The sequence below is a fragment of the Malaclemys terrapin genome, chromosome 17 (assembly GCF_027887155.1).
Source record: "Malaclemys terrapin pileata isolate rMalTer1 chromosome 17, rMalTer1.hap1, whole genome shotgun sequence".
NCBI lineage: Eukaryota > Metazoa > Chordata > Testudines > Emydidae > Malaclemys > Malaclemys terrapin.
In genome coordinates this window covers 20,923,792-20,947,467 of record NC_071521.1, presented here as the reverse complement: position 1 = coordinate 20,947,467, position 23,676 = coordinate 20,923,792, and the positions used below count along the sequence as shown (strand labels likewise).

Genomic DNA, 23,676 nt, shown 5'->3' with positions numbered 1-23,676 from the left:
GATGGTATTTTACCACAGCGGGTTACCAGTGCTAGGCTTTTCGGGTATCGTTGCAAACTAATTTCTGCTCTGCTTATCCTAGCAAAACTCCCGTGGGTGTCAGTGGGTCTTTGGCTTGCTTAAGGACCTCAGACCTGGGCCTGGTATTAACCTGCCCCCTATAAATCCCCCTTTTAACAGCCAAATGCAGAATTCCACCTGCTGCAGCATGCCCACAGGAGCCCAGCGCTGGTGTGTGCATTGCCTTTGGGGAAGTGCTCCTATAAGCCCCAATAAATGTCTTGGCTAAACTGGAACTTGCGGCTTGTAGCAGCATCTTCTCCAAGAGCGTCCAGTCACTCAGCTCCAGTGAGCTGCGCGGAGCTGATCCCGCCACACAATGACAATGAGGGAAACACCTTCCGTGACCCAAGAGAATCACTGCATTGAAATGGAGAGAGAAACCCCACTGACCCACTCCGTCCCCCCAGGGAAAACATTGCTCTCCACAATGGGTGCCCCTTCTCCAAAGAACTGGTTCAAAGTCAACGGCTCCCCTTCCGCCTGGTGCTGTATATGAAAGGGGAGCTGGAATGTGCTTGAGCAGCTTCCAGGCAGGATGGGTTGATGTGCTTCCTGGGGGGATGGAGTGAAAGAGCAGGTTGGGGGAAGGAGGAGGGGGGCCAGGCCCCAGAACAATAAATCAAAGGCAAGAGGGCGATTGTGGAGCTGAAGGATCTTCTAAAAACGTCCCGTCCCCAGCTGGAGCCTGGGAGGAGCAGAGGAGAATCACTTGCAGTTGGAATCCTGCAGCGTCACTTCCTCATAGATCAGACCCCTGAGTGCAGGGCCAGGGATTTAGCTCAGCCTGTAGCTTCAGACATTGCAGCACCTTCCTGGGGGGTTGGAGTGAGGGGGTGCCGGGATTTTCTTTCAGGCCCATTCCTGGCTCAGACATTTGCCAGGAGCCCAAACAGTGCAGTCCAAGGCCAGCAACTGCATTCCCGGGGGCTCGGTGTACAGGCCTTTAAATATAAATGGCTTGATGCAGCTTAGGCCAGGGAGCCCAGAAAGAAAAGAACCCCCCATTCCCAACCTCTCTGCACCTCACACGATCCCCTTAGATCCCCACAGTGTGTTCATTACACTCTGTGTAATTTAGGCAAGAGTCCTGTGGAAAAAGAGCATGTGCTCCTGTGATGAGTTACTATCATAATACACAAAGGGGCCGCACTCAAGTGCTACCGGCATTTAATTCTGGCCTTTCTTAACGCTCCTCCAGTGCCTGACTTTGCAACTTCAGTGTTCTTGTCATGTCTGATTTTTGCATGCAGTGCAGCCTTTCTAGTGCCATGGTACCAACTCGACTGGGCTTAGAGCACGAGGCACTATATAGATTCTATACCAAAAGGCAGCCCATGCCCCAAAGCGCTCACAGTCTGAACACGGGGTGAAGTCGACTGGATGATGGCAGCCGGGCCAGGATCCCAGCTTGTGTTCGATGTGTTTGCAATTCAGGGGCAGATTTAGGGCATTTTCTTCCTGAGATGCAGAGCCCATTGACCTCAACAGCACTCAGGGTACTCAGCACTTCTTTATAGTGACTCCAGGCAGCTTGCAGCCCCCCTCCCAGCCCCCCACAATAATCCAAAGCAATTGTTGTATAAATCAGTGACAGCTTCCCCTCCAGTCAGAGCCTGCCAGCGGCTCTGTCCCAAACACAAAGGAAAGGAGCTTTCCAGACTTATCTCTTTGGCATATCTCTGAGCGAGAGACTGGAAACAGCAGTTATCAACCAGCCAAGTTAATCAATAGGGGAATTCACTGGTAGCAGAGTGGGTCCAGGCAGGCAGGATGTGCTGGAGTTGCCCTGCTCCTATGTTGCCCCAGCCTTCATCAGGCCCAGAGACCGGCATCGCCCGTCCCCGCTGCCCGGACTGTCTGGTGGTGATGGATAATCCTATCCATTGCCATCGCTATGTCAAAAAGTTACTTTGGAGCAGAGGGGAGGGGTTCGGGGAAGTGTAATAAACCCGGGCCCATCAGCACCATTGTCAAGTGGCAATCACACATCGAGAACAGAGGGACTGGTCCCATTGTGCAGCCAGTGAGTGTGAGTGATAGCAATGCTCGTGATCAGCCCCGTTTAGAGGCCAGAGACCAGTAAAAGAAAAGAAGACCCAGGCCCTTCACCATGTTAAGATGAGGATCCCGTGCCTGTAAATATGTCCCAAGAAAACAACTGGGAGACACCAAGCTCTCTGCAAGGGGCTCTGATATTTTGCAGCCCTAGCTTGGAAATTCATTAATCAGGGAAGCAATGGAGCTGCTAGGAAGTGGTGGAGGCCATTAAACATCCTTATCTAATCATTTAATCCTGGATTCTCCGGGAGAGCAGGCCAGGGTAGATAGGGCATCTGCAAAGCCTGCCTCAGTACTCCAACACCCTGTGGTTGATCTCTGCTCACACGCTGCAGCCAGGGGAGAGGAAGCCCCTGGCAGACAGATTGCTGATTCCATTTTCCACATGGGAACAAAGGGGGGTGCTCTGCTTGGCAGTTTATAGTCCGTCTAGCCCTGTAACCCAGCTGAGAGTGGCCAGCACCAGCTGCTTCAGAAGAAGGCCCAAAGACTCCATGGTGGTCAGTAATGGACTAACTGGCCCTTGGGTTCTTCCTAACCCTGGTCAGTTAGCGGTTGGTTGCTGTGTGCCTTTCAATTTCCTCATATAGTTTTAGTCCCAGTGAATGTGACTGTGGTTGTTCTCATCCTCCATGTAAAAGCTCTGGCTTTTATTTTTTAAATCCTACTAGATGCTAAGCCTGGCTGAAAGCTTGTGGCATTGAGTTCCACAGGTGAACTCTGTGCTGTACAATAAAATGTCTGACGGTCAGTTGTAAATGTGCTGCTTTTCATTTTCATCAACTGTGCCCTTGTCCCTGTGCTTGGAGCCAGGGTGACTCACGGCTCCCAGTCGACCCTTGTTATATACCACTCATTGCAAAATCAGTGCATGGCAGGGCAAGGGGTTTGCAACCTGGCCCCAAACGGCTGGGGTAACAGACTATCCAAAGGGGGTTGCGATTGCAATCTCTAATTTCCCCAACCGGAGTCCAACCCACGTGCAAACGGTTTATTGCTCTGACTATCTAGGAGCGAACATTCCCCGGAGGGCTCCGACCTTTTTAAACAGGATCCGAGCAGAATAATTCCCACCACCAATAAATTATGCAGTTGGTCGTTTTCATTTCCCTTCTCGATTGATGCCCTCACAAAACCATGGGGAAGTTAAAGCGCTGGAGAGGGCAAGGGGGGAGGGAGGGATACACGGAGTCTGAAGCTATTTCTAATCAAGGTGATTGCAAGAGGCTCTTCCCCACCCCCACCCCACACAAAAGAATCAAGTTCATTTACAACCTATTGGTGTCAATTGTCTTAAAGGGGCCAATAGCCGAGCAGGGGCAATTAAGATCGCCGCCCAAGCCGGGCCCGTGGCGGGGCGAGGGGAGGTAGCCCCTTGGCCGGCCTAGGCGGTCAGTCGGGTCCCTGCAGCATGGACGGGCTTTGCCGTGGCCCGCACGGCCTCGCTGCTGCCCGGCTCCTGCCCTGAGCCCGCGGACATGCCGAGCGGGGGCGGCCTCCTGGCCCTTGCCGAGGTCTGATCGCCGCTGGGACACGGTGACCCCCCATGGCGCCTTAGGGGCTCCGAGATCCAGCCAGCGCCGGGCACCCGGGGGCGAACATGTTTAGCCAGGAGGCGCTGCCCGCCGCCTCCTTCAGCCTGGGGGCCGGGATCCTGCAGGATGCGAGCGGCCAGTTCGGCAAAAGCAGCTACAGCAGCAGCCCCCAGCCGCCGCCTTTCTTCCCCTTCCCAGCGGTGAAAGCGGAGTACGAGCCCCCCGAGCTGCCGGCGGGGGAGACTAAGCCCTGGTGCCCTTTCCCGGGCCCAGAGCCCTGCCACCAGCCGGGCATGGCTGGGGGGCACCAGGGCCCCCCTCTCCTGGGAAGCGGGCAGGCCCCGAAGGAAGAGCCCGGCCAGGAGAAGGGGCGCAGACAAGGCTCCCCAGAAGCGAAATACGCCCTCCTGCCCGCGGGCCCCTACTACGCCCACCCCTGGAACAGCCCTTTCTGGCCTGCCTTGGCTGGCCACAGCGCGGCGCCGGCCCGCGGCCCCCTGCCCAGCCAGACGTTCCCGGGGGTCGGGCTTTGCCCCGGGGCCCCCCACGCCATCTACCCCAGCGACCCGCACCAGCCCCCCAGCGGCCTCTCCAGCCTGGGCAGCAGCGGCAGCTCCAGTGGGGCGGCTAGCGAGGGAGGCCAGTCCAGTGAGAGTGGGGACGAGGTAAGGATCGCAGCCCTGCAGCCCCTTCTCAGCTCGGACCCGCGCGGGTAGCGCCCCTCGGGGCTCCCCTGGACCCCGCTCCCCGAGCCGGAGGGTCGCCCCCGTCTCACCCCTTTTCCGTTTGCATTGTCTCAAGGGATTTCCCCCCCAGTTCTCCGGCTTATACTAAGGGGGAGGGGAGCGCCTACATCTTCCTCTGATGCTTTTGGGGTGACCTTGTCCCCCACATTCCCTGACAGCCCCACTGCTCTGCAGCGGCACATCTCTCCTGCCACAGCCTCCGTGGGGAGCAGCTTCCTAGCGGGGGTGGCTGGGAAGGGCAGGTCGGTTTCTCCAAAGAGGCCAGACAGGCTGCTCTGGAGGTGGGGTCCACAAACCCAGATGCCTTTTTAATACAGTAGGCCAGATCCCTGTCTGTTGTGTAACTCAGAGCTCCACTGAGTTACACCTGTTAAAGATCTGACTTTGTGTGTTGTGTGTAGACATATATATATATATATATCAGCTTTTAAAAAGCATCCAGACTCAGCTGCAGTTTAACTTTCCCCCCCAAATGAAGTGACCGTTGCTCTGTAATGCCAGGGTAGAGATTTAAACTTCTCTTTATATCTCACTCCAAATAATCCTCATTCGGGTGTCCCCATCTGTAAAATGGGGAGAATGAACCGAGCTCCTGTGGGAAGTGTTTTGAGATCTGCTGAAAAGTGCTCTGTAAGAGCTGGGAGTTAGTACCGAGGGAGGGATGGTGTGAGCCAGCAGGGGTACAGAATTGTTTGACTGGGGGATTTAAAGACCAGCTGAGAGGCCCAGGCCCAGGGACAGCAGGGGAAAGGAAGGATGACCGAGCCCATGGGATGAAAGCTCTTTGCATTGCAAGGGGGTTAAGTTACAACACTGTTGCACTTTGTAGTGTAAATGGGGGTTTAGCGACATTTTCAAATCATGCTAGAGCTTCCCTACCTCTGCCTGGGCCAGTGGTTCTGAAGCTCCATCGATTGCTGCATATCACCAGTCTGTCTCTTTTTGCTTTTCTCTGTATTTTCCTTTCCATTTTTTATTCTTCTTTTCCCTCCTCTGCTTCTCCAGGAGCTCCCAGTTGTCAGCGCCCCCTTCTCCCCCCAGGGGACCATTAGGATAACCTGGTTTGACCTCCTGCATAACTTATCCCGGGATGTCTGCGGGGAAGAGGTTACAGCAGTGGGCACCAAGGAGAACGGGCCTACCAGACCCACACAGGCACATGCCCAGCAGGGCTTGAGTCTAACCCCTTTAACCTTGCTAGCCTCATGGTTATGACTTCCCTCCCTCTTTCTTCCACTCTCCACCAGAGACACAACCTTCCCTCTCCCCTCAGCTCAGCCCGCTGAGGGCTTTGAGGACCTTGTGTCTTCTCTGGGGCACCACTGTTGTGACCGCAGCAGGTGGTTAAAAGTGGCCTATGGTGCTTAATAGTTGGGTCATTGCCTGCTGGGGCAGCTGGCTGTTCTTCAGAGCTGCTGCTGTCCATGTCAAGTGCAGCACCTTGCGGTGATGGGGCTCAAGGTGGTGGCCGGGCCCTCCTCTGTCAGGATGGGGAAGAAGCTGTTTCCGGACTAGTTGGGAATCTGGTAGTAGGGAGGAGTCCGGAAGGATGCCAAGGCTGTGAGGCACATGAGTGAGTTCAGTGTTATGGTGTTTGCCCATTTCCCACCTGTGTCACCCCCCATCCTGCCCAGGTTCAGGAAGGAGGTTGAGTTCCTGCTTATGCAACACTGGAGCTGTGCAGCAGCTGGGGCCCTGATTGTGTCCCATTGGTGGTGCGGAGTGAGTTTTGCTCTCCAACACGGTTTACTGCATTGTGCACATTTCCAGCAGGGGCGTGCCCAGTTTGGGGAGGTTTCTCTTGGTGTGACTAAGCTGTGCTGCCCAGCTGCCCCAGTGCTGGGCTCTTTGGGATCCAGAGACCAGCACCACACAGTTTCTTCCATGCTTTCGGGGGGGGGCCTCCCATTCTTACTGCCATGTTTGTCCCTCGTGTCCACCAGACACTGGCACCGGTCTGAGCAACGGCTTTACCTTGGGCTCCCTCTGCTGGCTGTTGCAGAACAAAAATATTTCTCTGTGTATGATCCTCAGCGGGATAGCCGGGCATATGCTTCTGTTACGTCTGTGCTCTCAGCTCCTCTGTGCATGCAGGCCCTCGGATGCTGGTGCTGCCTGCTCTAAATATTTTCATCAGCTTGACTATTATTATTATTATTTTATTTTAAATGGAATTTTAAAAATCCAGATATTTAGAGTGTGCAGGCCAGCTCCCTCCAGATTATAATCATTTAAAAATTGGTCAGATTCCTGACTCACCGGTAGATTAAGCTAAATTAGTTTAAAACCAGAATGAAATGTGTGAATAGACTTAAGCGTGTCCATGCTGCTGTTTGCACCACTTTAACTAAATCAATCAAAACACCTGCTTTTAGTGGAAACTGGAGCAAACTGGGGTGTGTGGAGAACGTCCAGAACGCCAGGAAAATCAGAATTGACACTCCTGATCTCTAAGGGGAAAAACAAGAAAGTAAATAATAAACCCAAGGAAAAACTCTTTTCTGGACACTTTATGATGGACAAAAATTGTAAAGGGCGAAGCCCTGGGTTTTTGTGTTTTTGTTAACTGCTGATAGTACCAGTACCTCACTGGGCCCTCAGTTGGCGGGAGTGACTGTATTTGCAAAACCGCCCACTGCTCAGAAAGGCTATGAACTAATTAATTAAACCCGTTTCATAAACTGTCCCACAACAGTTCCAGGTGGGGAGAAGGGCGGCTCTGAAAACCTGTGTGCAAAAATGTGCGAGGGCATTTTGTATGTGTGAGGATGACAGCTTTCTGTGCAAACCTGGGGTGCTCCGAGTCTACTCTTCTCCTGCCCTGGACCTTGTGTTGAGACTTGCACCTGGGCAACACGGGTGTAACAAGCCATCATTCAGCTCGCCAAGCTTTTGGAACCCTCTGCACAGGTGGTAACTATGAGGCACGGTGCCGGAAGCTCTGGGTGCTGGGTTGGTTGCAGCCCATTTCTCTTCCAGTGTGAACTCCTAGTGGCTTAGATGAGTTGAGCCCTTGTGTTTCCTTTTTAAAAGGGGGGTTGATCCTTTTTTGCTTTGTTGGGCAGTTGGGCCCAGTTCTTCAGAGATATTCAGGCTCCTAAATACCCCTAGAATTAGGAACCCGAATATCATTGAGGATCTGAGCCTTCTTGTTAGCACTGAGAGGAAGTTGACAGCTGACAGTGGCTGTCTCCAGACCAGCTGGCCACTGGCCCTCAGCTGGTGAGACGGTCTCAGACATAACACACACTGGCACCTGCTGCTGGTGGAGAGTATTGCTTGGAGCCCCTCTGCAGGAGCAGGTCTTCGACTTGGCGCACAGATCAGTGTGTTCTCACTGCTGGCTTCCTTGGGGAAGAGAAGACCTAGCGCCCAACTGTCACAAAAGGGAAGGGAATATACGTGGCCGGTGTACATGGGCATCTGACCTCCAGCTCCCCCTCTACCTGGGAGTAGGGTGGGATAGGAAGTAGTACAGGAGGGTGGGGGCCCTTGAGAAGGATGGTGCAGTGGCCAAGGTACTGGCCTGTGACTCCATGAGGTGGAGGTTCAGTTCCTGCCTCTGTCACACACTCTAGACCAGCATTGATAATGAACTAAACTGTATAATGAGCTTTTCAAATGATCCACTCTAGCTCAAACAGAAGTTATGAGAAATTCTGTCTTGCCTCATTCAGGCAATCAGACTATGATGGGAGAGGTCCCTACAAAATGGTAAATGCCACTCCTGCTTCGGGAGCTGAATTGGATTTTGCAAAACTGCAGTAGGCAAACCCCAAACTATTGAAAATGAAGGCGCTGGTCCAGCAGACACGAGGCGGGTACGTAACTTGATTCAGATGAAAAGTCCCATTGACTTTGATGCGACTGCTCCTGCGCTCCAAGTTTAAGCATGTGCATAATTGTTAATAGGACCATGGGCTAAATGTGTATTTCTATTACAAACCGTTCTTTTAGTGGCCTAGAATCTTTGTCCCTTCAAAACAAAACTGCTTCAGTGCAGAGAGAAAAGGTGGCCCAGCAATTGGGGCACTGGCCTAGAATTTGAGAAGCAAAGGCTGTGTCTACACTAGAGATCTTACAGCTGTACCGCCCCTGTAAGGTCTCCTGTGTCGCTGCTCTATGCCAATGGGAGAGAGCTCTCCTGTCGGTATAACTAAACCACACCCAGTGCGCGGCGATAGCTCTGTTGGAGATGCTTTTCTGCCAACGTAGTGCTGTCTACACATTGCTCAGGGGTGGTGGTTTTCTTCACACCCTTGACCAATAAGTTTTACTGACAAAAGTGCTAGTGTAAACACCAGATTCAACTTCCGGCTCCACCTAAGGCTCTCTGTGTGACCTTGGGTAAGTTAATCAGGGCTTGTCTACACTTGCAGTGCACGGCACCGCTTAGTGAAGATGCTACCTACACCCAATGGGAGAGCTTCTCCCACTGGGGTAGGAATTCCCACCTCCCCGAGAGGCGGTAGCTGTGTGTCCACAGGACGCTCCTCAACATAGTGCTGTCTGTACCAGGAGTTCGGTTGGTGTAACTGCATTCAAATCCACACCCTGAGTGACGTAGTTCCACTCGGATAAGTTGTTAATCTAGACTGCCTCAGGCTCTCTCTCAGTTCCCCATGTATAAAATAGTACTTCCCCAGTGGTTTGGGGAGGATAAATATTATGGGGTGCTCAGACACTTCAGAGATGGTGGCCAGTTAGTGTCAGCAATGCCAAGTGAGTTCATCTTCCCAGTTCATTTAACAACGTTACCATGAACTTACTTTAGACAGACAGGCCAAAATGTTTAGGTCCATAAAATCCAAAAGGTGGGATTTTCAACAGCATGGAAGTGACTTAGGAGCACAAGTCCTATTGGCTGAACGCTGCAAACCTGAGCTGGGGGAGGGTAGCCTGGTCAAAGCATTGTGGCTTTCTTGGTTTGTGGAAGTGCAGGGTGTCGGCAGGTAGGGTTGGCTGCTATTTGCAGTTGTGTGTGGGAGTTTGTGGTGTTCTCGCCGGGAGGCTGAGTGAGGCCCTGGACTTCTTTTTTTACAGCCTGGCTGAGAGTTTCAAGGCTGAAACTTCTTAATAGAAAAGAAAAACTCCATGTAAAATTTGCAACTCTACTAACAATTAGGAAACTCGTTAAACAAGAACAAACCAACCACTTTGGCCATTTAAGTCCCTAAAATAAGAAGGGAGTAAAGACCTAGCAAGACCGTATGAGAGAGAACAGCTGTACATGAGAAATCTGATTTAAATTAAAAAAAAAAAAAATGTTGTGTTTATTTTTTTCATCATGATTTTTACCCACCCTGTCTTGGGCAGGGCCAGTCGCTCCGCCGACCCTTTGGAAAACGGCGATGGTACTGTCCTGCCTCCCTGCAAGGCAGGGCATGTTCTTGTGCAGCGAACACTCAGGTACTGTGGTGACTAGGGCCATCTCTGGGCTTGGGTAGAATTTCTCATCCCTGCCACAGATTGACCCTAGGAAACATATCCTGGCTGGGGGGGATGTGAGGGAGGGATATTGCAGGGCATCAACACGCCAGCTTCGGTCTCTGCCCGATGAGGAATAGATGGCCTTCCCGCGCACTGATTACCTGGCTTGTCCGCTCCCCAGGATGGAGTGGGAGGCTTTCACTGGTGAGCGTGGGGGTGTCTAAAGACAGTGAGGTCTGCAGAACTAGCACTTTCATTTAAAAAAAAGTTACTGACCGTTCCAAGCTTCCCTTACCAGCTCAGCTAATACCTCTCAGCGCTGACCTGTATCCCCCCGCCCCTCCCCTCCCCCATGCTATTCCAGCCCTGAGTCTCGCCAGCCAGACATCACCCCGGTGGGTGAGAGGTTTCCCGCTGCAGTGGGCAGCCAGGCCGGGGGAGTCTGAGGGACAGTCTAGGCGGACGTTCCGCCGTGAAGCAGAAAGCCAGAGAGCAGCTTGAGGGATAAGCCCGTTTCTCGGAGCCCAGCAGAGCTCTTGGTTCAGTGTCAGGTGAAAGTGATTCCTTCTGGGATTGTTTGCCATCCTCGCGCTGCAGGAGGCTGGCTTGTCCCTGCAAACAAACAACTGAAGGCTTCACCGAGCCTGTTCACACTCCTCTCCCCTGCCATGAAAGCCGCGGTAGACCTGGGATCCATCTCTCTAGGGCTTGGATTCGCATCCATCCCTGAAGCGCCTGAGTGAATCCACCTCTCTCCCTGCCAGCCCCCCACGGGCTCCTTTGTCCCCTCACAGAAACGTTTTTGCTTCTTTTGCCAGGACGCCACTCCCACCTCGGAGGAGCTGGAGCAGTTTGCCAAAGACCTCAAGCACAAGCGCATCACCCTGGGGTTCACGCAGGCTGACGTGGGGATGGCTCTGGGGACACTCTATGGTGAGCGTTTCACTTTTCTCCCCGGCCCCTCCCAAGCCCATCTGGTGCCTCTGGGGGTGTCTCTTGGTGCAGAAGGTGAGAGATGGGGTGGGGGCAGGGGCAGCCCCTGGATCCCCACTGGTGCTGGGTAGCTTTTTCCCCGGTTGGATGTTCGAAGCGGCTGGAAGGGTTTTTGGCTGCTCGTTGCAGTGAGCCCAGCGTGAACACTGGGGGGATTCCAGGGGGAGCCCCAACATGCAGCTGTAACCTGGGGGTCCCTGCTGTCCCTGCTGCCGCCTTGAGGGAGGGGCTCACAACAAAAGATGGGGAGCCTGGGGGGAAAGCAAAATTCTGTGGGGCAGAGTGGACTTCTAGATCCAGCTGTCTGGGAGTGGGGGGGGGGAACTCAAGCACCCCCAGTGTCCCATGAGTCCTCACTTATGGGGGGAAGGGACAGAAGATGCCCCTCCTCCCCCCAGATAGCAGGTGAAGGGAGCAGACAGCCATGGTCCCTGCCCCAGAGGTGGGTAGGTGACTGTGCAGTGTTGGGGTGGGGGGGTGTCGTCTCCCATGCGTGGATGCAGCCCCCAGGGTCGTGGATGGTCCATGCATGGGTCAGGTAGTGGGCAGGTTTCTTTCCTCTCCGGCTGGTGTGCTGGGGGTATAGGATAAGGAGTCTGGCAGCCCCAGGCCTGCAGTGAACAGTGCTGCTCTCGCCCTCCCAGGGAAGATGTTCAGCCAGACGACGATCTGCCGCTTTGAAGCCCTCCAGCTGAGCTTCAAGAACATGTGCAAGCTGAAGCCGCTGCTGCAGCGCTGGCTCAACGAGGTGGAGAACAGCGACAGCCTGCAAGAGGTAAGTGGGGATGGGGCGGGTTAGACCAGGGCTTGGCTCAGCCCAATGGCCAGGACTAGCTGCTTCCGAGCACGGTGCACGGGACCCCTTAATGGGCAGCTACTGAAGTAACCTAATCACTGGGCAAGTTCCTTCCTGACCCCCGTCGGTCAGAGCTTGGTCCATGTCCGGAGGGCTTATATCCCTCCTGAATGTGTTTTGTCTTTTCTGCTGTGATTGTGGAGAATAAGAACGTCTGAGGCGCCTCGAGAATCCTGCTCAGCCCTTGGCTTTGCTGATACCTTGGGGCAGTGAGTTCCACAGGTTCTCTGACACAGGCACTGTTGGAGACCCGGGACTGCGTTGCAAGCCCTGGTGGAGGAGCGGGTACCGGGGCAAGGCTGTATGAGGTTCTGGGCACCCGCTGCAGCCCCCAGGATAGCCGCTGATTGCAAGGAGAGATTGCAGAGTTTTGTTAGCAGCTCAGTCACTTTGTTCTTGCGTTCAAATTTCTTGGGAGATGTCGCCGAGGCCTCCTGATATTTTTCTCTTTATCCGTTTGTTCCAGCAGCTCCTCTTTCAACACCTTGGTCCTTGACCTGAAACGGCAGCTCAGGGTCGGGATCTCCTTGACCTCCTCTGAGGCAAAGAAATTGTAACTTCTCCACAACCGTCTTATCTTTCTTAATTGCTTCCTTTACTTCCTGGTTAATCCAACAGACCCACGGATTCTCTTGCGGACGTCTTGCTCTGATGTGCCTGGAGAATGGCTCATCAAATTCGGCGTTTTTTTTGATCCAATCACTGAGCAGTCCTGGTAAATGTCACGGCTTCAGGAGGCAGTGGTTGTAAAGCCACTTGAAGTGGGAGGGTGTGATGTGGCATGGGAGGTTAGGTCCTGCCCCCGGGGATGGGAGGCCTGGTATGTGTGGGTGGGGGGGGCGCTGTTGCAGAGCAAGCCCACCCGGCACTGACCTCACAATGGCGGCTCCTGTCCCGTGGGGCTGGCCTGGCTCCTTGCTCTGGCCTGTGGGAATGGCCCTCTCTCCATGACACCCAGCCTTGCCTCCTTCTTGGCCATGGAACCGCCAGATCATCTGCCCAAGAGCTTTGGTGGTAAAAGTGGCTGGGTCCTGGCCTGGGTGGTCCCCTCAGCTCCTCAGCCTATGAAATCCCAGATGCAAAGAAAGCCATGGAAAAATGACTGTCTCAGTGACAAACCTGCAGCCCTAGGCATTGGCTCTCAACAGACCAGTGGGCTAGCCTGCTTCCCAACGAGCTGCGACTGCACCAGTGTAAGGGGGCCTTGAGCTGACTTTTAGCAGGGAAGGTTCCTTTTGAGAAGGGAGCAGGGTAAGTGAGGACTTCCAGCAGGGCCGGCTCCCGGCACCAGCCGACCAAGCACTTGCTTGGGGCGGCCAACCTTGGGGTGGTGGGCGGCACTTGAGGTTTTTTGTTTCAGCGGCGCGGGAGGTTGGCATGGCACGGCTCTCAGGGTTTGGGTGGGGGATGGGGTTTGGATGGCGCGGCGCTTGGGGAGGGGTGGGGGTTTGTGCTTGGGGTTTGGGCGGTGCTGGGGGGGTTGGGCAGTGTGGCGCTCGGGAGGGGGGTGGGGGTTTCGGCGGCCCGGCGCTCAAGGGTGGGGGTTTTAGCGGTGTGCCGTGGCGCTCGGGGCGGTGCGGAGGTTTCGGTGGCATGGCGCTTGGTGGGGGGGGCGTGTTATGGTGGGACGGCGCTCTTTTTTATTTATTTATTTATTTATTTGTATTTTTTGCCTGGGGCGGCAAAAAAGTTAGAGCCGGCCCTGACTTCCAGTGTCTAGCAACAGCTAATAACCCTTGCAGCTGGAATCTCTCCATCACTGTCCCAACCACAACCTGCCCGTGCTCCCAGACCCCGCTCATTGGCCTGGCTTCAGAGAGACCTTTGCCATTTGCATTACCAGAGTAGCAGTATCTTGCATTGGGCTGCTCCAATAGTGGGGCAGATGTATTTGTAAATAAACAATTAGCCAATTGACCAAACTATCACGTGATGGAGACTGTCCAACCACGTGATGGTAGAAGATTGGGAAGAACTTATGATCATTGTTTGATTGGGAAAATATACTAAGATTCCCAACAAATATCATTTGCAACAGATTCTTCAACCGGCTCTGAGCCTGGAGCAGCCAGACATCACAATAGCCTCCAACAAGGCAATCGTGGTAGTTTTCTGCTGTCGTGGGGGATCCGGAGAGAGGTTCCTATAGTCTTAAACGTTATAGCCATAGTCAGTGGAGTGAGACTGGTTGGATTACCATGGCACGAGGGCCGGGGCTGAATCCAAGACCATATTGCATATCTGGGGAAAACAACTCTTTGTTGAGCAGTCACACTCTTCAGCTCCTTGTCTAAGAAGAGTTTGTACTGACAGCTATTCGTGGGACTCCGATATAACTGCTCAGCTGACATGGGATATAAAGGCAGGGAAATGGGGTTTGCAGTCAGTGAAACGTGTGCATGGAAAAGGTTCCTTACTGAAGGAGGGGGGTACCTGGCAGAAGGTCCCCTGCACCTGGAGCCTCTCCCATACTCTGCAGTTGCCAGGGGCACAGTGAGGTTGGCAGGATGGGGTGGACTTTTGGGAGTTCATGGGTGAAATCCGCTTGTTCAGCTCTCCCAGCACACTTTTCTCCCAGCTGTTACTACATATGCTAATGTGGTTGGGGCAGCAGTTTGTGGGTCAAAGGGAGTTCAACCCCCAAACACTTTGGGTTTGTATCTATTTAAAAAAGTATAAAACATTAATGTTAATAGAAATATTTTAATGAAATCCTTTTAATAGCTGCCCAATTAATTGGTCACCCTTTGTATTAGTGTACATTTGTAGACCCTTTTTATAAAGGGCTGATAAATGATTTAAGCATGCTACAGACATGAATACTATATGTTGCAGATGGTTATATAAAGGGACCTGGTTGAAAACCACTTTTTTCCCCCCCGTAAAGATAGAATGAAAAATTTTCATTTTGAAAATATTCATGGGAAAATTCTGAAACTAAATACAATTTTCAATTCAAACTGAAATGTTTGTTTCTGAAAACCTGCCAAATTTTCTAAATGTCAGATTCTGAGGGGGTGGCTCCCTACTTTTTTGCTTCTGGATTTGATAGCATTGGTATTACAGGTTTTCTTTCACTTCCTCCTGTTTTTTTTTTTTTTTTTTTTTTTCTGTTCCTTTTTCCACTCTAACTTTTGAAAATGTCTCTGCCTTTGGAAAAGTTGCAGAATAGGAAAAGGGAAGAGAGGAAAAAGTGGGGGACACCATCCATCCTATTGCATTCAGTGGCAAAAAAAAAACCATCGGAAAACTCCCAATCTGAAATGGGAACTTTGTTTGAAAACTAAAATCAGAAGTTCAGTTTGAAATGAAACAAAACGTCTCATTTCATTTTGCAATTTCCCATCACATAAAAAAATAATTGAAAACCAATTTCCTGCAACCCCTCCCCGCTCCCCCACAAAAGAAGGAAAAAATGGTTTTGATGACTCCCCTCCATTTATTTATTCATTCGTACCGAAAAAAGTTTTTTGGTTGAAAATGTTGACCAGCTCTAGTTATGAGTTTCAGAGGAAGACGTCAGAAGCAATCGTTACTCTCTGTGACACTTGATTGACCTTTTATTAAGACATCTACTAGTCATTAACTTTTTAGAAACTATTCACATACACTACAGTATACAATTTACTTTTGTTCGAATGTATGCATTCCCTGAAAATGTTTGCAACCCTCACAGTGTGTGAAACTGATTAATTGTCTGAGCTGCGTAAAATACCAAAAAATAAATTCTGTAAGCTCTTTGGGACGGGGACTGTCTTCAGTTGTGCAAATGGTAGGCACTCCGAAATCATGGGACTATCTTAAAATTCACAAGACTTTTAAAATAACACCTTTGGAGTCCTTTTTATTCACTTTCTGGCGTTTGAGCCTTTAGGGGGCTTCCCACCCCCCTATTTTTTTTGTCTTCAGCTAGGAGGGCTAGAAACTTCCTAAAAAGGAGGGTTTGGGGCGAAGAGAGAGCTGAGATTCAAGTGTATTCATATAAACTCGAGGTGCTGGAGCTTAAACCCTGCTGGGGCTCAGGATCAAATCACCAGTGTTGGTGGGAGGGACTGCTTAGCGTGGGAATGTTCTAAACCAGTAAACAACAGCATGAATGGAGGAAAGGGCCTGATCCTGTGAGCCCTGCTGAGGCAAAGAAGTGTTCCAGGTGTGGCGGTCTTGCAGGATTGGGCCCCAAACTCCGGCTAAGAGAGATTTGTGCATCACTAATCTAGGATAACAGGTGATTCAGGGGAATTTTTTTTTTTAAATTACTTTAACATGATTGTGTCCCATCAAGTTGATTCAGTTTTTTAACTGAGACGTACCTGCATCTTATTTTCCCCATCCATCGTTGCTAAACCCCCACAAAGGCCTTGGGGAACTCCCTCCTTGTGGCCATGACGGTGTGTAGTGGGGGCAACCAAAACGGGTGGCAGAGGGGTGAAATGGGCAGCACCTGGGTTTCCGTTGCGCATTGCACCATAATTGATGGCTTATGATGGGCTTTTGCTATCGAGTCGGTTTCTGAGGATGTTTTCTCCCGGTGTGAATGAAATAAACTAGTTTGGTCAAAAAGAAAAGTGGAGAAACAGAAATGTCGTCAGCAGCAGCATTTGAAGCCAAGCTCTTCTAGTTCCCCAACACAGACTTCTACCCTTTGAACTAAAGAAGCATCTGTTAGCCATCAAATGCAGCAGCCACTCACGGAGATGTGGCACCCACTCTGCTAGTAGGTTACACCAATATTTGCTAGGCATCAGTAGAATAGTGGAAATCAGGAAGCCTGAAGTTTAGTCCTGCAGTTTTGTGGTTAGAGTACGAGAAAAGGGTGTCGCGCTTCCTGGGGTCTATTCATGGCTTTAGGAGGGTTGATAAAGCAGTGATTGGAGAGAGGCTAGCCAAGCACACAGATCTGGTACGTTCTTTCTGCAAGGCAGGGTGGCTGAGTCTTGGATCTGTTGTATTAAGGTACGTCTACGCAGCAAAAATAACCCAGCAACAGCGAGTCTCAGAGCCTGGTTTTACACAGAGCCTCCTCCGCAGGTTTTAGAGCCTGAGCTGGGACATTCACACTGCTATTTATTAGCATTGAAGAGTGATCCCGAGTCAGTAGACCCAGGCTCTGAGACTTGCTGCCGTGTTTTTTGCTGTGTAGATGTACCTTTAAGGACCTGGGTTCTGTTCCCAGCTGTCCATGATGTGACTTCATGCTACCTTAAATTTTGTAAAACAGGTGGAAAGATGCAGTTGTGTGGGCTGCAGTGAAAACCACAACAAATCAAAATTAATGAAGGAAAAAAGTTATGCCAAATCGGTGTCCCCCTTTACTTTGTTCTTTCTACGTCTCCAAACATTGCCCTGTCCAGCCATTAAACAAACGCAGCATTCAGCCCGGTGGGTGTTTGGGGAGGACTCAGATCAGCTGGCATTTTCCCTCCATTCAGCCCTGCCTCTAGGAGCTGGGTGAGGGTGGTTTTCACTGATTTGCAGCACATTGGATTGGCATCTCTTAGCCCTGGCCCTACCCCTCTCCCAGCCAGGTATGTGTGCCCCAAGGAGCTGGGGAACACTGTTGCTCCACAGGGACGACCTGTAACCAAGTGCCATGGTTTTTGCGGGTTTGTGTCTTTTATCTTGCTTTCCAGCTGTGCAATGCAGAGCAAGTGCTGGCCCAGGCCCGGAAGAGGAAGCGCAGGACCAGCATCGAGAACAACGTCAAGGGCACGCTAGAGAGCTTCTTCCGCAAGTGCGTAAAGCCGAGCCCCCAGCAGATCTCGCAGATCGCCGAGGATCTCAACCTGGACAAAGACGTAGGTTTAGTTGGAGCTCCCCAGCGGTGGGGAGAACGGCAGGTTCAGAAGTCAAGTCCTTAGGAATGACTCTAACGCCTTCTCTAGTGGGGCACCTCTAAAGGCCAATTTAGGGCTGGTGAAAATTTTTCCATCAAAACTATTTTTTAAGCAGAAAATTGGGTTTATGACTAAACCAAATTATTCACAAAACAAGTCTGTTTTCCACAGGATATTTTTTTTTCTCCTTCAAAAATCGAACAATTTCACTTTGGAAATGCTACTGTGGTGCCTCATGGGAGCTGTAGTTCAGTTGCCTCATGTCCCTGTTCTCCCTGACCTGAGTTTCCCAGCCAGACTACATCTCCCATGATGCACCATGGCTAGGGAGGCCCATGAGGCACCACCACCTGCTTCAAGAGTGGAGGCTGTGGTGCACAGTGGGTGGTGGAGCCCAGCCTAAAGAGGAGAATGGGGGGCATCTGGCACCCCAACTCCAATTCCCATTAGGAAGGCACTCTGGCAGCTGACATTTTCTGGTATTTGAATTTTCTGCCAAAAAAATTAAATTTTCCATTGAAAATTTTGACTTTTTCTCTTTCCCCCTTCCCCCCCCCTTAAATTTTCCACAGTGTCCCCACCCCCCTTTACTGTCCAGCTCTAATCCAGACCTTTGCTCTGGAGGTGAACGGATAGTGCAGGGGCGGCCACACTCCCACACAAGAGGGCTGTGCGATCTAGCACAAAGCAATACAGCGGTAGGAGCGTGTTAGCACCAACTGCCACCCACGTCACTTCTCTCTCCCCCCCCCCCCCCCCCCCCCCCCCCCCCCCCCTCCGTGCAGGTCTGATTCAAGGATGCAACGAGAGTGCACGTGGGCCTCTTTGGTAGTCAGATTGCTGCCAAATCAGGGAGGTCCCAGTAGGTGGGATTAGACCCCAGACTGCCTCAGTTAGTGGGTGCAGCTGGTGAAGGAATGTTGCCCTGTTGCAGGACAGCCTCATTCATGGTGGGGACCGTCAGGGTGCCATGGGGCTCTACAGAGGGCTGTCCCTCTGCCTGGCTGACCAAAGCGCTCCCAGCTGGTACTGCTGAGCTGAGAGGATATGTGGGGCCTTGTGGGGGTGGAGGGAAGGCAGAAAACATCCCCCTGGAAAAGAGCTTGAAGCTCCCAAATTGCCTGGCTGATTTGCTCCTTGCTAGAGGCAGAGCTGTGGGGGGCTCCCCCCCTCCCCGGCCCCGAGGGGGAGGTTTTAACCAGCTGGGCTGATCTATCTCCCCATTTGTGCCTTCTCCCATCTCTGCCTAGGTGGTGCGAGTCTGGTTCTGCAACCGGCGTCAAAAGGGCAAGCGGCTGCTGCTGCCCTTCGGCGATGAGAACGAGGGAGCCATGTACGACATGAACCTGGCCCTAGCGCACCCAGCCCTGCCCGCCGCAGTGAGCTCCCAAGCCTATGCCCCGGCCCCCCTGGCCTCGCCCCCTCCCATCTACATGTCGGCTTTCCACAAGGGTGAGATCTGCCCTCAAGCTTTGCAGCCGGCAGTCTCCATGGGGAACAGCGGCAACTGAAACTGGGGGCCGGGGGCTATTGGGAGCTGGACGGAGGTGCCTCCTTGGCGGTGCTGCTTGGCTGGCTCCCCGGAGAGAAAAGCACCCCAGAGATCCTGCGGCTGCTCCCCAGACGCCTGACTCGGGGAGGGGTGGGGTTCAGTGTGTTTGTTTGCTTGTTTGTGTGAGGGGGAGGGGCAGCAAAGCAGGCAGAGGGAGCGGATCACCCTGCGCTCTGGAGCGAGTCCCCGTCCTTCCCACCGATCTGAGTCACTCCTGCTGCGAGGCGCCTGCTTTTCCCCTCCCCCCCTTGAGTTGATCTACCTATCCTGCCCCTCCCCCGGGGCCGGGGCCTCGTCACTCATTTTCAAACGACGTTTTATCTATTATTAGTTTGGAGAAGGGGAAAAAAATGAAGCCCTTTTTAGCCATTTCTAGTTTTAAAATGATCCCGTCTCTGTCTCTCTCTGTTGCACCCAGCAGGGCTGGGCGAGCCCTGGGGACCGTCACTCCCATGGCCTCTTAGTCCCAGGCAACTGTAACCCTGGGAGTTTCCAAGGAGCCTAAGAGAGTCAGGGTGCCCATTGCATGCCAGTGGGAGTTGGGCCCTTACGTCTCCTTGACAAATACCAGCCTGCGGCTCAGCCTTGCTCCCTGGGCACGTAGACATGTCTTTCACGGTCCCAGCTCTGTTTCAACCAAGTGGCATTTTCTGAGGAGAAAATGTTTCACTGAACAGTTCCAGACCCATGTGTACTTAATGTCCCTTCCCTACCCAATGCTTCAGCTGCCTTGTCTTCTCCCAACCATCCCCTCCAGGAGCCCTAGGCCTGAGGAGCTTCCAGAGGGCATAGGAGGCTATTCAGCTACCCTGGGCATCCCTGATGGATGGGTTACCCTGCCTAGCTCAGGACCCCCAGTGTTTCCAAACTGTGGGTGAGAATAGCTGCCTATAGCCCCCGAGGTCTCAACTCTGCACTTCAGGGTTCTGAGACTCTGCCTGGAAGCTTTCATTGTTGACTCCCTGGAGAAGCGGTATAATGGGTGGAAAGGGATAGAAGTGCGTCTCCCAGCCCCAGCTCCACACGCCAGCCGAGTGATATACCATGCACGTCGGAGCCCCCTGGTAGAACTACAGCCTGGTACGGGTGGCTCAGCTAGAAAACATCGTGCATTGTAACAAGAACAAACCATTTTCAAGAACCTATTATTTTGTACCCGGCCCTGCATGTTTTGTAGAGCCGTACAGATCCTCCTTTTCATAGAGCGCTCCTGGAGCGCAGCGTGAATGTGTGCCGGGGTCAAACGGGCAAGAGAAAGCGGGTGGGACTCTGCAAGCTCCACCCCCAACCAATCTCCACTCCCGTCCCATGCCAGAATGGAGCTCCACGCTCAGACGGGGGCACCGATGTTCTGGCGATGACCATGTGTGTTCTCTGGGGCTGGACAGGGTTCAAATAAGCTGCTGGGCTCCTCCGCTTGGTTCTCCCTTGGGGTGCCCATGATTTGCCGGGCAGCTTGGCCTTCATTGCCTCTTGATAGCAGTCAAGAACATAAGAACGGCCATACTGGGTCAGACCAACAGTCCATCTAGCCCAGTATCCTGGCTTCTGACACTGGCCAATACCAGGTGCTTCAAAGGGAATGAATAGAAAAGGGCAATTATGAAGTGATCCATCCCACCATCCAGTCCCAACATCTGGCAGTCAGAGGCTTAGAGACACCCAGAGCACAAGGTTGCATCTCTGACTTTCTTGGCTAGTAGCCATTGATGGACCTATCCTCCATCAACTTACCTAGTTGTTTTTTGAACCCTGTTATAGTTTTGGGCTTCACAACATCCCCCGGCAATGAGGTCCACAGGTTGACTGGGCGTTGTGTGAAGAAATACTTTTGTTTGTTTTAAACCTGGTGACCCCTGGTACTTGTTATGTGACTTCCTTATTCACTTTCTCCACACCATGATTTTATAGACCTCTATCATATCCCACCTTAGTCGTCTCTTTTCCACGCTGAAGTGTCCCAGTCTTATTAATCTCTCTTCATCTGGAAGTTGCTCCATACGGTGCTTAATCATTTTTGTTGCCCTTCTCTGTACCTTTTCCATTTCTAATATATCTTTTTTGTGATGGGGCAACCAGAACTCCACACAGTATTTGAGGTGTGGATGTACCATGGATTTAGATAGAGGCAATATATTTACTGTCTTCTTATCTATCCCTTTCCTAGTAATTCCCAACATTCTGTTCGCTTTTTGACAGCCGCTGCACATTGAGTGGATGTTTTCAGAGAACTGTCCACCATGACTCCAAGATCTTTCTTAAGTGGTAACAGGCAATGTAGACCCCATCATTTTGTATGTACAGGTGGGATTGTTTTCCAATATGCATTACTTTGCATATATTAACAGTGAATTTCATCTGCCATTTTGTTGCCTAGTCACCCAGTTTTGTGAGATCCCTTTGTAATTCTTTGCAGTCTGATTGGACTATACTGAGTAATTTTATATCATCTGCAAACTAACATCTCACTGTTTACCTCTTTTTTTTTATGTTGAACAGCTGGTCCCATGCAGATCCTTGGGGGACCCCACTATTTACTTATTTCCACTGTGAAAACTGACGATTGATTCCTACCCTTTGTTTCCTGTCTTTTAACTGGTTCCTGACCCATGAAAGGCCCTGTAATTGCTGGGATCTGGAACCTTTTTTAAAAATTGGTGTCCTATTAGGTATCCTCCAGCCATCTGGCATAGAGGCTGATTTAAGTGATAGGTTACATACCACAGTTAGTAGTTCTGCAATTTCATATTTGAGTTCCTTCAGAGATGGGTGAATTGGGTGAATCTTACCTGGTCCTGGTGAGTGGTGACTTATTTATCAACCTGTGTTCCAAAACCACCTCTATTGAGACCTCTGTGTGGGACATACCCAGCCCTTGCCTGTCACCTGAGGGTGCAGCAGGACTCAGGTCTCAACATTTCAAAGAAGCGTCCATCTGCCCACCCCCTCCCTGGGCTACTCTGTCAGCATGTCCCCTCTGGGGAGAGGGGAGGACTCCTGCTGTTCACCCCCGGGAAGAACATTGGAGATGGTGCCCGTTTAATCCCCTCACTCGCTTTGACCTCTCCCTCTTCTCACCTTGTATTAAAATGCTGGATAGAAAACTAAGTCCCTGGGAGACCTGGGTTCTGTTCCTGCCCCTGCTCCCTGTAGCACGAGATTATTTCAAGCCATTTTCTGTAGGACCTACACAAAATCACTTGTGTCCTTGTGCAGCCCCTACAGCAGTCACGTGATTCTCTTTGGGGCAGGCACCGTCTCTAACTCTGTCTGCACAGCACCTCGCCCAGTGAGGCTCTGGACTGGCTGAGAGCTCTAGGCACCACCGCCGTGTGTGTATGTGTGAAATATTCATTCCAAGAGCAGTGCTGCTGCTGTAGAAGGAAGCCAGAGAGTCATAACGCCCTGCTCTGCGAGGAACGGGGGGGAGTTGGTGGGGAAGTGGGTTAAAGGAGGAGGGTTTCACCCATGCTGGTGTGAATGACAGTTGTTCCCCCGTGATAGAAATGAATGACTTGGTCTCAGTCCCCTGCTGCCCTGATCTGACAATGGGCATGATGGACAGACCAGACGCTTGCCTCTCTCTGCTTGGCCTTGCTCTGGGGATACCAGAAGACTTCAGTCTCCAGGGCTGTCAGCCAGTAGCGAGCAACATGGGCCTTTCAATCCAGCATAGGACCATGCAATGGGCAAATGTCCTCTTGGCTTTAGCGTGGGGAATAAATGGGCTGGAAACACTCACGTTTCTCCAAGGCAAACTCCTGTGTGAAGCAGGAGATTCTCCTGCCAGAGGAGAGTAACCCACTCATAAAATGTTCTGTTAATGTATGTGCATTGTGCGTCCTGGATGCAGACCCCCCTGTGCTGGGAGCTGTACAGACAAACCAAAAGTCCCTGCCCCAAGAGCAATGATCAGCAAACAAGCTGCTATCCCAGCAATTCAACGGTGCAAAGCTAGGTTTCAAAGGAGCAGCTTTCCCCTAGGAAATCAGCGGTGGCGTTTGTGCAGGACACTGGATTCCAGGATCTATATTTCTAAATGACTGTCATGTGGTTTAACAGCAAAGTTAACAAAAAAAGAAAAATGGACGTGAGAAAACTTCCAATAAAAACTGGAGGAGCCAGTTTGATGCACAAGCAGGATGTGTTGTGGAAAGGTCAAGGGGTGACTTGGTCTGTCTCTAAGTACCTACGCAGGGAACAGATTTGTTAATAGAGGCCTCTTAAACCCAGCAGATAAAGGTCTAACAAGATTCAGTGGCTGGAAATTGAAGCCAGACAAACTCGGGCTAGAAATGAGGTGCATATTTTTAACAGCAAGGGTAATGAACCATTGAAACAACCTACAAGGGCTGTGGTGGCTTCACCATCATGGGACACTTTAAAATCAAGACTGGATGTCTTTCTACATGCTAGCCTCTAGGTCAAGCTGCACCTTCAGGGAAGTCCCATGACCTGTATCTTACAGGATGCCAGATTAGACAATCACAGTGCTCCCTTCTGGCCTCATACTGTGTATATATATAATGGCAATGGAGTCCCTGACATGTCTCCTTTTTGGGGGTTAGAAATCTCAGCAAGGTCAGGGGGTTTAGTTTTAGATTTTATT

At 51.7% G+C, this 23,676-nt stretch overlaps 1 protein-coding gene across 1 annotated transcript; it reads left to right on the top strand.

Annotated features, from left to right (window-relative positions):
* Nucleotides 1–3,721: 3,721 nt before the first annotated feature.
* On the top strand, nucleotides 3,722–19,491 carry LOC128825319 (POU domain, class 5, transcription factor 3-like). The gene is made up of 5 exons (XM_054007716.1): nucleotides 3,722–4,321; nucleotides 10,651–10,765; nucleotides 11,470–11,600; nucleotides 17,312–17,476; nucleotides 18,766–19,491. The coding sequence occupies exons 1-5, from the start codon at nucleotides 3,722–3,724 to the stop codon at nucleotides 19,024–19,026; spliced, it is 1,272 nt and encodes a 423-aa protein (XP_053863691.1). The 3' UTR covers nucleotides 19,027–19,491.
* The last annotated feature ends 4,185 nt before the right edge of the window (nucleotides 19,492–23,676 follow it).

What these genes read in the sequence shown, in the direction of transcription:
- LOC128825319 (XM_054007716.1), top strand. Translation starts at nt 3,722, where the DNA reads ATGTTTAGCCAGGAGGCGCTGCCCGCCGCCTCCTTCAGCCTGGGGGCC. An exon ending in ACAGCGACAGCCTGCAAGAG is followed by an intron (nt 11,601 to 17,311) that starts GTAAGTGGGGAT and finishes CTTGCTTTCCAG; the next exon opens with CTGTGCAATGCAGAGCAAGT. An exon ending in ATCTCAACCTGGACAAAGAC is followed by an intron (nt 17,477 to 18,765) that starts GTAGGTTTAGTT and finishes ATCTCTGCCTAG; the next exon opens with GTGGTGCGAGTCTGGTTCTG.